At 36.3% G+C, this 12,203-nt stretch overlaps 1 protein-coding gene across 1 annotated transcript; it reads left to right on the forward strand.

Annotated features, from left to right (window-relative positions):
- The first annotated feature begins 1,868 nt into the window (after positions 1 to 1,868).
- Positions 1,869 to 9,935, forward strand: LOC103709292 (phosphoenolpyruvate/phosphate translocator 1, chloroplastic-like). The gene is made up of 9 exons (XM_008794571.5): positions 1,869 to 2,320; positions 4,414 to 4,536; positions 4,628 to 4,780; positions 5,205 to 5,290; positions 5,510 to 5,594; positions 5,798 to 5,917; positions 6,296 to 6,364; positions 9,398 to 9,527; positions 9,628 to 9,935. Exons 1-9 carry the CDS (start codon positions 1,943 to 1,945, stop codon positions 9,696 to 9,698), a joined length of 1,215 nt encoding a protein of 404 aa, XP_008792793.3. The 5' UTR covers positions 1,869 to 1,942; the 3' UTR covers positions 9,699 to 9,935.
- Positions 9,936 to 12,203: the final 2,268 nt, after the last annotated feature.

Below are 12,203 nucleotides of genomic sequence, written 5' to 3' on the forward strand. Positions count from 1 at the left end.
AAAGGTTGGCCTCTAGGATAAAATCTTGCAGGAAGGTCAAGAACTCCTCTGTTGACATCCACCTCTGCATCAGCCCGAAGGAAGCTACGGCGCACTCTCAAATTTGAGCAGCCCGCTAACAGATAAAAAGAATATGGAAGATAGACTCTCCACGCCACCTTCCACACAAACAAAACCACCCGAGGTGGATGCACAGCCGCTAGATAGCCTCGAAGTTCATATAACGTATAAGAACAACAATACATAAATGACTAAATAATATAATATGACTATAATTTTTACTATATCCAACCAATATAATTATGTATTCTAGTGCTACTAGTACAATAATTTTTATATTTGTTTTATTTATATTATATAATACTAAATTTTACTAATTGTCCAAATACAATTGATATATAATAGATAATATAATATATGTATTATAATATTGGAATTATCATAATATTTGACTAATGGATTATATTAAATAATACTATATTATATTAAGATATCTATTGTAATATAGAAGTAAGTAATATAATATAGAAATTTAACTAAAGCATGCTAGAATTGAAATTGCTTTAGATTCCCTTTACACGGACAAGAATTACACTATTATCATCTTATATGCTTCTTTTATTTTGTTTTGAACGTGAGAACATGGTATTAACTATTTCGAGTAATCGTGTGAAGAATATGCCATCAATGATTTGCTTTGATGCACCAACATCAATACATACAGTTTTTTTTTCTTTTTCCAATTATTTTGAAAATGCAATATGACAGTGTAATGAATTATGATAAATAGAAGACTTTAATAGCCAACTTTCTATTATAATAAAAAAAATCCTAATGATGGCTGAGCATATCAATACCAATACCATTCATACTTTTTATAGATTAAGTAATAAATTTTAAAAATGGCCTAATATATTAATATCGATGTATTAATAATGGTCCATGTAGCAAATGAAGAATTCTTTATAAGCCGAGTCTCTATTTTAGTTATCCATACTTGCCTGACCTATATATAGAAGCAAACTGTTTAGGAGCGGTAGATGGACATGTATCAACCCATAAAATTAAACAATGTGGGCTTTTGTTGCGAAATATATTATTAAAAACAAAATAATTAAACTAGGAGATCATGACCGTTCACACAAAATTGAATAGGATCGACATATAAGACAATCGCAACAAAAATTTGGAAGGCCGATTGAGGGGAGGAACCATGGATCAGACAACCCTGCCTCACCCACGGCTTTGTATGCGATACACACGATGGAAGCATTAGGGTTTTATCTCTACTTACCATCGGCCGTCCACATATTTTATTTTATTTTATTTTATTTTTTGTTGTAAGCGTTAATCACGACAACCTAAATCGCTTCACACCCATACCACCTCTCACATTCATCACGCTCGTTGAGAACGGTCAGTCTCCTGCCATCAATCGTGTGTATGGCGCGTGCCGAGCTCTCTCTAGGTTTTGAAACAAACGTGCACGTGTCAATGCCCCCGTGTGGCTGCATATGCTTTACAGAAAAGGAAAAAAAAAAGGTAAAGTTTTCAAAAGGCTTTATAGAAACCCAAAAAAAAAGTACGCACTGGCTTCCATCTAAAGGTGTATCTTTGGCGCGAACGATGATTGACCTAACCTTCCTTCGAGCGAGACCACCGTTGGATCATCAGCTACCCGCCTTGAGATCTGTGCAGTCGGATAAATGACGCCTTCGGAGCGGTTTGAGATCTGTGCGGTGGATGATCCAACGATGATTTCGTGCGAAGGAAGGAGATACAACCGGCCCCATGCACACAACCTGGTCCACGTGTCCGCGCCGATACGACCGATGCTACCAAACGCTTCTCTCATTTTTTTATAAGGTGGGGACTAGGGGTGGAACGAGAAGGAGCGAAGGAGAGAAGGAGAGAGAGTTAGAGGCAACGCAAAGGAAGCGAGATGCAGAGTGCTGCATTTGGTCTGTCGTCCTCGACCCCTCTCCTCCGGTCTCGAAGGCCTTCGAGGCCGAGCCCGAGCGCTGGATCCTTCTTTAGGACTCGCTCCCACCAACCATCGCCGATCCGGAATGCCCTCTCTCGCCCTCTTCCCCTTCTCTCGTCTCGCCTCGTCGGCGCCCCCGGCTGGGCTTCCGGCCGCTCGCACGCGCCGGATCGGAAGAGGGCGGAGGTGCTCGTGGCCAGGGCGAGCTCCTCCGTCCCCGAGAGGGCCGGCGGCGAGACCAGCAGCGGTGGAGGGCTGCTTGGAACCCTGCAGCTTGGATCGCTCTTCGGCCTCTGGTATCTCTTTAACATCTATTTCAACATCTATAACAAGCAGGCACGTCTCCTCCTCCTCAACCCCCTTTTTCTTCTTTCTTTGTCTTTATCTGGACCGATCACAGTGAGGAGAGGTTTATTTATTTAGTGGTGTTGAGGGATCTTGTGAGCCAGTCTTCTTGGATTTTGATCTGGAATTCCGTTCCTGAGTGTCCCACGTCTGGGCAAAGCTCGATTTCTTTTCTTTTTTTTTAATGGAAGGCAGATCAAAGATTCTATCTACTGGCACCAAAAAAAAAAATTCTATCCACTGAATCTGAATCTTGAATTGCTTTTTCTTCAGTTTTTATCATTAAGACATGATTAAATCTTCTTTGATTTAATCTTGTCTTGGCTTAAGTTCTTGATGTGTATTTATAGATTGTGGTTTAGGATTTTTTGCTTTTCTGAACTTATTTTACAGTCGTTATGCATCTCTTTTATTCTTTTATTACATCTTGCTGTGGATTGTTATGCATCAAAGTTTTTTAATTGCATATGCCTTTGATTTTGCATCCTTATTCACCTGGAAAAAGGGTCATTTGTCTAAACACTGCAAGTTGTAGATCTTCTATTATGACAAGCAACAACCTTGCCCAGAACTGTTTTTCAGTGTCGAAACTACCTCAATTTATGCATCTATCTGGCTTAAGTAAGTTTCAGACAAACTCAATCCCCTGAAATCTGTGGAGTCAGGTAAAAGAGGATCACTCAGAATTATGGATTTTCTCCGGAAGTGATCTTGCTGTAAAGCAATAACTAAAGAAACTTCGCCTGTTTTGGATACAAAAGGAGTATTCATTTAACATCAAAAAGAACATAAGCTATGATATGTTCAAATTGTTATAGTATATTAGGTTTGATGTTTCTTTTATGAGCCCACAATTTTTTTATCAAAAATTTCTCTTTGGACTCACCAATGCCCGTATAGGTTTATGGACGCATAGTTCGAAATGATCACAAGCTCATCGACTTCTGTTTGGCTGGTTTTAGCTAATTTTGTTGTTATAGCGCTTTAAAGATGGCTAAAGTCTTCTGATGAAGTTAGGCTCAAATTTCAGGTCATGGAAATATATGGTTCTATCTTATATTTGCTTAAACGAGCCCCCAATCATAATCTTTATAGGTTTAGAGAAATATTACTTAACCTAGTTATATTAGGGAATCAGGTAAGTTTGGCAGGGTTTCATCTTTAGGATGAGGGAAATAACTTGTACACTGGATAGTTGGTTATTTTTGTTCTCTATTTTTTTCTGATAATTTAAGCTTTAGGATTTGCTGTTTGATTAAGGACAGGCATCTCTATCTATTCTCCTTTATTTTCAAAATTAAGGCATGTTATTAGGAAAAATCTAATCATAAACTTGACCTATCGAATACAAATCTGGTCATCAAAATTAGATTGCATTGAATTTGTAATAGTGACTGATCACTTTGTTTCTATGGTGGTGTCATTGTTAGCTCCTACATTGATATGATGACAACATATATATTAAGCATCTTGTAATCGTAGTAGATAATTGGGTCTGGCTTGGGACTGGTCTGATTTGGCTTCAGGGAACAAAATAATGCAGGACAAGTTGGACAAGAATGCTCTAACGAAGTTTGAACTATTCTGTCTTTTACCACTTCATGGTACATATGAAGTTGGTAATTTATACTGGGGTCCATACTGCTAACCCATGATGTTGCATATCAGTATTTACTAGTCGCTTCAGTATGCATGATAAAAGCTGATAGATATTGATATTGGATCGTACCTTATTTTCCTTTCTTAAACCTGTAGTGGAGTGTCTTTGAACTTCATTCATAAATATCTTCCTCACTGTTTCTAAAGGAATTCAAGGCTTGATTTACTAAGTAGACATATCAATAATGCAAAATGATCAATAAGATTAAAAGCTAGGTTGTTTTTATTTGAATGTTCTTTAGATGATTTCTTCTTTATGCTATTTTCCCTTTAAGTTGAAACACCAGATTGATTTAATTTCCAGTTAAGCTAAATATTGTAAAGAAACTTTTTTGCTTAGACATAATCACTGGGTTGTTTGGGCTAGGCTGTAGTCTGATGTGAGATAAGTTGTGAAGTAAATTTACTGCTTCCATGTGTCTCAGGTTCTGAAGGTTTTTCCATTCCCATTAACCATCACAACATGTCAATTCGCTATTGGGACTGCCCTTGTCTTATTTATGTGGATGACTAATCTTTACAGGAGACCAAAGATTTCTTCTTCACAGGTATCGCGATGTGATGCTTAGATGAGAATTATGAGCAACCGGTCAATTATGTAATGCAGATATATTGTATCTAATTATGAGTTCTTTTCAGCTTGCAGCAATTCTGCCACTGGCTGTGGTCCACACAATGGGCAACCTCTTCACTAATATGAGTCTGGGAAAAGTTGCTGTATCATTCACACACACAATCAAAGCTATGGAGCCCTTTTTCTCAGTCCTCCTTTCTTCCTTGTTCCTGGGAGAGGTGATTCTTGTTGTCATTTTTTTTATGCACCAGAATTCTCAGCACATAGTGCTGCTGTATTTTACAACATGCTCAAACTTATGCTCGATCATGTTCTGTTTTGAGGTGTTGCCTCGTTTTACCATTGGTATCTTCCAATATGTAATTGGGCAAGTCATACTATTTTAATATTGGCTACATGTTGGTTTCTCATAATCTTATGCCTTTTGGTTGCAATTTAAATGCGTCAACATATATAATTGAACAAGACTTATAAATGTCTTTGTGATAAAATAAGAGAAGAGGAAGGTTAACTCCTCTGGATGTTGATCATGTAGCATGTACAACCATAAAGCTGCATTTTGTCTAAACTGGAGCCTGCAACTTGATAATTTGGGATTTTCTGCTCTTTAGACCAGTAATCGTTTGTTGAATGTGAATGCAGTTGCCTACTGTTTGGGTTGTCCTGTCTCTTGTGCCGATTGTTGGTGGTGTAGCATTGGCATCTATGACTGAAGCTTCTTTTAACTGGTGAGTCATTTAGTAGAATTAAAACTCAGCTGATAAATTTAATGCAACATAGGCATTTGTTTGCAACAAGCACTTAAAGCTTTTTCAGTGTCTTCATTCAATGCTCCCCCCTCCCTCTTGTTCCCTCCAGTCATCCAGTTTGAGTGTTTTTTTTTTTAAAAAAAAATATTATAGTGGAGTAGGGGTTATTTTTATATACTCTTTATCTGCTGTAAGCAGGGCTGGATTTTGGAGTGCAATGGCTTCCAATGTGACCTTCCAATCTCGCAATGTTTTCAGCAAAAAGCTCATGGTTAAGAAAGAGGTGATGCAGATTTCCAGGAACAAAAAAATATTTTAGTTTATTTTCTATATTAATATTTTAATCAACTTTATATAATTAGTTCTTTCTTTAATATTCTTTATTATTACTAAGTCTAGAGCTGATAAAAAAGGCAAATGCATTAGCTAATTTTGCTGCTGGCTTTTCCTAGTACTTATTCTTGACCAGTTTTCTGCTCTTAACAGGAATCTCTGGACAACATAAATCTCTTCTCGATAATAACAATTATGTCATTTTTCCTGTTAGCTCCTGTAACTCTATTTGTCGAAGGCACCAAGTTCACTCCTTCATTTGTGCAGTCTGCTGTGAGTATGATGTTATGATGTTGGCAAATACACTCTAATATATGTTTGTGTGCATGCATGATGCATATGCATCTGTTTGTGTGTACATGTGAGTGTGTAATATGCATACTATATATGTACATGTGTATGCAAATATCTGATTTGGAATTTTCATGGAGTCTTTGCTAGCTGGAAGTACTTAAATCTGCATCGAATTGGTGTCTATATTGGCTTTTAGAATAATGCATGTTTGGCGCTTGCACTCCACAAAGATAATACCTTGTGGGCACCAATCTTGATGCACATGAGCAATCATAATGTTGATATGTTAATATTCATGGTGCTGTAAACGTTTAATGCTGATGATATTCTTTGGTCTTCTCCTTATGGGCTTTGCAGGGTTTGAATGTTAAACAGATATACATGAGAGCCCTTATTGCTGGGCTATGTTTTCATGCATATCAACAGGTGAGACATTCTAAACTCTTTGTTTCTGTGCATCTAGTCTATAGGTAAATTACTCCGCAAAACCATGTTCTTCACTGCTTTGAATTGATGCACAACAATTGGAGAAATGCATTGAGGTGTTGAACAGATTCTGGATTCTTTATTGACTGGTTAAGCAGTCATTCCTTCTGGGCGACTTGTTACAGATATAGGAGAACTAGGTTTACATTGTACTGTCATAGTTGTCATCTCTGGAATATTGGACTTCGCACATTTTGCTGTCAATGTCTTATTTTCTTGAATCGTAGTTGCCAAAAGTTTAGGTGCTTTGCTTTTGCAGGTTATGATTGATGAAAATTTACATCATCTATGCTTTCTTAATCCAAGTTATTTACTTATGTCTCTTAATCAGTCATGGCTGTAGATTAGCTTATTAATTATAGTTATTAAAACTGTATCCAATTGTGACTACTCCAATGATGGTTTTGATAATGTTTTCAATTCGGTATTGCTACTTAAATTTTTTATATCTAAGAGCAGAAATGTGCAAATGCTAAGAGCATGCTATCTTTTCAGGCCAGAAACTCAAATCTGAGTGGCATATTGGTTTTGCCTTGCTTCAACTACAAAAAGTCTGAAATTTGTGAACAATTCAAAAGTTGTCTCCTGTAAACTTACTTCTTTGCCCGAACAAAGTGCAAAATATTGGTTTTCAAGCATTGTGTGCTCGGCATTATATTGTTTCTTTGACAGTTCAGATAGACATGTCAAAAACAAAATTCTATGCTACAAGAACTTGAATTATATTTTAAAATTAAAAATCATCTAAAAAGATTTAATAGTTTTAAACATCAAGAAACTATGAGGATATTATAGAACACTATTGTGTGCATGATGATGGTACACAAAACTTTATCAAAATAACAGTATTGGATAATGTTTGCATCTTTAGCAAATGAAGTAAACATGAACTTGACCATTTTGAATATTAAAAAATGGCGATATGATAAAGAGTTTTGAAGTGCTAAAATAAATCATTAAGTGTCTAAGAAGAAAACTGTGAAATTGGTTCAAACTAATATCACCTACCAAGAAGTAATAAAATCCATAACTTGATCTCCATATGGTAAATTTGGAAAAGGTTAAGATAGTAGTATACTAATGGCAGTCAATTTTCAGTTTGGGGGGCCAACAATTGAAATTATGCATTTTTAAAGAGTTTTGAAGTGCTAAAATAAATCATTAAGTGTCTAAGAAGAAAACTGTGAAATTGGTTCAAACTAATATCACCTACCAAGAAGTAATAAAATCCATAACTTGATCTCCATATGGTAAATTTGGAAAAGGTTAAGATAGTAGTATTATACTAATGGCAGTCAATTTTCAGTTTGGGGGGCCAACAATTGAAATTATGCATTTTGGGCAAGTTCTCATAGTTTAATTCAACTAGGTATCTCATCATAAGACATAACTTGCTTTATCATGATATGGTCTTAGACTTAGATAGCTTTGGACTTGGGAATCAAGTCTCCTAGTACTTAGGGAAGTCATCTTGGGAAAAATATAGGTAATTTGTAGAGTTATAAACTTTGACCAACAAAGCAGTTCAATTATCGGAGGCAAAAGCATGATCACACTATGTTATGACTGTAAAGTTTGAAATAAGTCTTCTTTTTTCGACAAAAGAATATCTATCTTTGTAATATCTTTTAGTATCAAACATTTGTTTGGATTCATGAAGATGCTTGAAGGCTCAAATTTTTATTTTACCTGAACATTGCTGAAACCTAGAAGTTTGGCAAGAAAAATTATATATCTTAGTCTCTAAACCATCTCACTTAACATGAAACCAAATAGTACTTTCTGCTTGAACAGAAATATATGTTGCACAAACATAGGTATACATTTCTCTATACGTGCTAGGCTATCAATATATGAGCTTGCCAGTCACTTGTTGTAGTATTTGGGTAAGGAACTATATTTCTACGTCAAAAACATGGAAATTGTTGTTTAATTATATGGTAATGTATTCTTTCTCTAGAAAATCTATAGTGCACCCATATAGTTTTTCAATGTAACTTTAATTACATAATATGTGAAACCATGTTTTGAAATAGGAATAAAAAAACTTCAGTGCACATTGAATAGAATGACTAGGGTACTTATATCAATAGACAACATATTTATGTAAAAACATAGCATTAAAATAATAAAACATAATAGAAAAGGTCTAAAAATAAATTCAGACGCCAAGATTGACCATACCAAGGGCATACAAGTTGGTACCATTTATTGATATGGTGCATGATATGACATGTGCCATATCAGTTAACTATTCATATGCCCTTACAACCCAATATTTGAATCCTACTATAGTATATAAAGAATCATGGTTCTAAGATTTTGGTTGGCCAAGTAAACCCTTAAAGTTATTATTTAGTGGTAAAGGCGATATGATTTAAGTAATAGTAGAAGTTGCACATCAGGGGAGTCGCTTGGTTCTAATTAACCAGGGCTATAGATCACTCTATCCAAGTCAATGGCCCTCTTGTTTTTCAGTCATAAGAAAAAGGTGGATTCATATACTGAAGTTACCAATATAATGCATGATATGCGTGCATTTGTGCAAACAGCTATAAGATGCTCTAAAACACAAATTTTGTAAAGATGTCCCCTAGTTCATCATTCCTAAGTAGTTCTGGATCCAATATAGTCTCTACTTTGCTGTGACAGTATGCGCTTCCAAAATTTTTACTTGTGATTGGTTCAAGATTTACGGAAGTTGTGGAGAATAGGTTGGTAGTTGTTCTAGGTTCTATGAAATTCATTCCATAAATGATTGGCTGGTTGCATGTTCTTCAACTGAATGAATGATTGAGAAACTGGTGCACCATCCCTGCATTTCTTCTACCTATTGTTGATCACACCTGTTACAAATGCTGTACTTTTTTTCTTCTTTTTTTTTTTTCAAATTCTACGCATCACCTGTTTTCTCTTGTAAATTTCCCTTCGCTAGGTTTTATCATTTGGTTTGATTTGAAAATGCTGTGTCAGGTTTCATATATGATACTAGCAAAGGTGTCACCTGTAACACATTCCGTGGGCAACTGTGTGAAGAGGGTGGTAGTCATTGTGACTTCAGTTCTCTTTTTCAGAACTCCTGTTTCGTTAATCAATTCGCTCGGTAACTACTTGATGCTGGTGGTGGTTAACTTAGACCAGATCTATTGGATGCCTCTAATTGCAACATCTATAGCTTATCCAATAAAATATTTGTATTGCAGGAACTGGTGTGGCACTCGCTGGAGTTTTCCTGTACTCGAGGGTGAAGAGAATCAAGCCAAAGACCGCATGAGTAGTCTTCATTTTCTCCTTTTCTCGTAGTGCTAGCATGTGGGTTCTTCTAGAGATGATATAATTATCTTAAAATTGTTGGGTATGCTTCTAGAAATGGTACTTTATTTGTTTTGCTGCCTCACTTCTTATCTCCTTTTCCTTTTTTTTTTTTTGTGGGTTTGGGGTTGCTGAGCTAGGACATGGTCCTTCGTTCGATTCAGTGTTTAATCCATATGCACAATCAATCTATTTTAAATTTCCTTTGCGTAGTCTGGTCAATGGGGATTAAATGTAAAATGTCTGAATACAGGAGTAGAGAGCGAACCTCAAGGTACTCGGCAAGACAAACTTATGTTGATTGTTGTTGTCATGAAATCCAGATATGCGGAATATCTCGATACTCCGCAACAAATATGTGTGCCCCAAAATTTTATCCATTGAAGAAACAAATGAAACAGAATTGTCTCAGCTTCTTTCTAGTTGCGGAATCCGAACATTGGAGCACACTTCTATCTTCTAAGGTTGAGTGAGACAATCACAAGATGTAGTCCATCCATATCCATGTTCCAGCTAAGGGAATTAGAGAGATTTCCAATCTTGCGTCATTGGCGGTGATTATACTGCTTTTTTATTTTTTTTTATTTTTTTCCAAATGGTGAAAGGGAGAAATTCAAGGGATCATGGTTTCTCTCCTGCAGGCCGTGGTCTGGGGACGGTTGTGGAATCGTTTCTCAAGGTCTGGTGAAATTGTTAGACATCGAGGCCTCTACATGGTATCCTACACACCCACACACACGCACACAAAAAGGAAGCATCCTCTATGATAGAAGAGCTTCCCAATCTTTCTTTCTTTATTTGCTGTTTCAAGGATGTAAAGGAGCTTCCCAAGCTGACTGGCTGTCTAAATATGACATATTTGATACCCGGTGGTTCTCCTTCGTATCAGTATGGAAGGTATGCCCATTGAGTTAGGAAAGGTATCCTAGGCTCCTAGCTGACCTCTCAGATATAATATTGAGAACAATAACTGAAAACAGGATTTATTTCTAAGCAGTGCTGAGCGAAAATAGGATTGGGCTTTTCTGTGCTCATGGTGGCCTTTCGAAAAAAAAAGAAAAGAAAAACACGATGGGTATGGGTACGTTGTAATCTGGACCTAGCCCGTTTGGGGTGTTTGGCTCTATAAACCTAACTCATCCAGGAATTTGATGAGTTCTGGTGGGTTCGCTGATATAGACACAAGCTGGACTTCAAGAAGTTTTGGGTCGACATTTATCAAAATAATATATACATATATATTTATATATGTACATATACACATTGATATCGTGCCTGCGTGCGTGACTTATGGATATCAAAAAATCTGTTGTATTCACATCTGATCTATATATATATATATATATATATATATATATATGTATGTATGTATTCTATTAAATATATCAAGGATGCTATGGCAAATATATTGAGGATTATATGATTCCACGGAAGATGGAGATGATGATGCTTCTTCGCTTGGAACGAAGCTATTCTTCCATCCTCGTTCACTGGATGGCCAAGATACGTGGTACTAGACTTACCGCCCAACTGGCACACTTTCCAAATATATAATGTATTATTTTTGATATTTTTGGCTAATATACTGATTCTCGTCTTCTCTTTCTTTTGTAATGACAGAATATGCTGAAAGGTAATTAAACATTGGAAGACTTGTACTACTGCTGGAACCGAAGAAGGTCCGATCTAGGCAGCCTTGGTTCGGAGAGATTATTTCTACTCCTCTAATTTATGACACCTAGATCACAAAACATATATTATCCAAGGATTTTCTCTTTCTTTTGTAACGACAGAATATGCTGAAAGGTATTTCAACATTGGAAGACTTGTACTACTGCAGGAATCGGAGAAGATCCGATCTAGGCAGCTTTGGTTTTGCATCCAAAGAGATTATTTCTACTTTTTGATCTTATGACACCCGGATCACAAACGAATATTTTCCAAGAGTAAGGACCACCCTCTAGCAGGATATGTTGAAGAAAATAGTAAAATGGCTGCATGGAGTGCTAACTGTTGCAATCCGGCTAATAGTGCAAAATTACAAACAAGTACTATAATCGGTTGGCTTATTCAAGAAATATTATGTCGCATTACAGAAGTGCCGGGCGGAAAAAAAAAAAGGTTGGGTTGAGGGGCCAACTAACATTTGCCTCGCTGCAAACACACTTTCCGCTGAACAAAGCAAAAAATTCACGAATGTCTGTTAATTACTTTTCCCTCCTTTTAAGAAAACTCTTTGGCTGTCTATAGTCTAAAATAATTTTATTAGTTTTTGTATGACCACACGTTGCTTAGTTGTTGCATATTGGTTTGCAACACAATGAATTTTCTCATATTACATACAGGTTTTGCCTGTTCTGTTTATTTCTGTTTGCATGACTATTCATGAATCAATGTTCAATATATTCTGTTATCAGTTCGCATGCAGGGTGTGAGCTAGTATAGAGATACTGACATCACATGAAGA

Source organism: Phoenix dactylifera, chromosome 9 (assembly GCF_051530095.1).
Source record: "Phoenix dactylifera cultivar Ajwa chromosome 9, Ajwa_hap1_PhDact_Kaust_v1.1, whole genome shotgun sequence".
Taxonomy (NCBI): Eukaryota; Viridiplantae; Streptophyta; class Magnoliopsida; order Arecales; family Arecaceae; genus Phoenix; species Phoenix dactylifera.

Excerpts from the sequence above, each read along its gene's own strand:
- LOC103709292 (XM_008794571.5), top strand. The coding sequence starts at position 1,943 with ATGCAGAGTGCTGCATTTGGTCTGTCGTCCTCGACCCCTCTCCTCCGG. Across the intron at positions 4,537-4,627 it reads CAAAGATTTCTTCTTCACAG|CTTGCAGCAATTCTGCCACT; the intron begins GTATCGCGATGT and ends AGTTCTTTTCAG. Across the intron at positions 5,918-6,295 it reads CTTCATTTGTGCAGTCTGCT|GGTTTGAATGTTAAACAGAT; the intron begins GTGAGTATGATG and ends TGGGCTTTGCAG.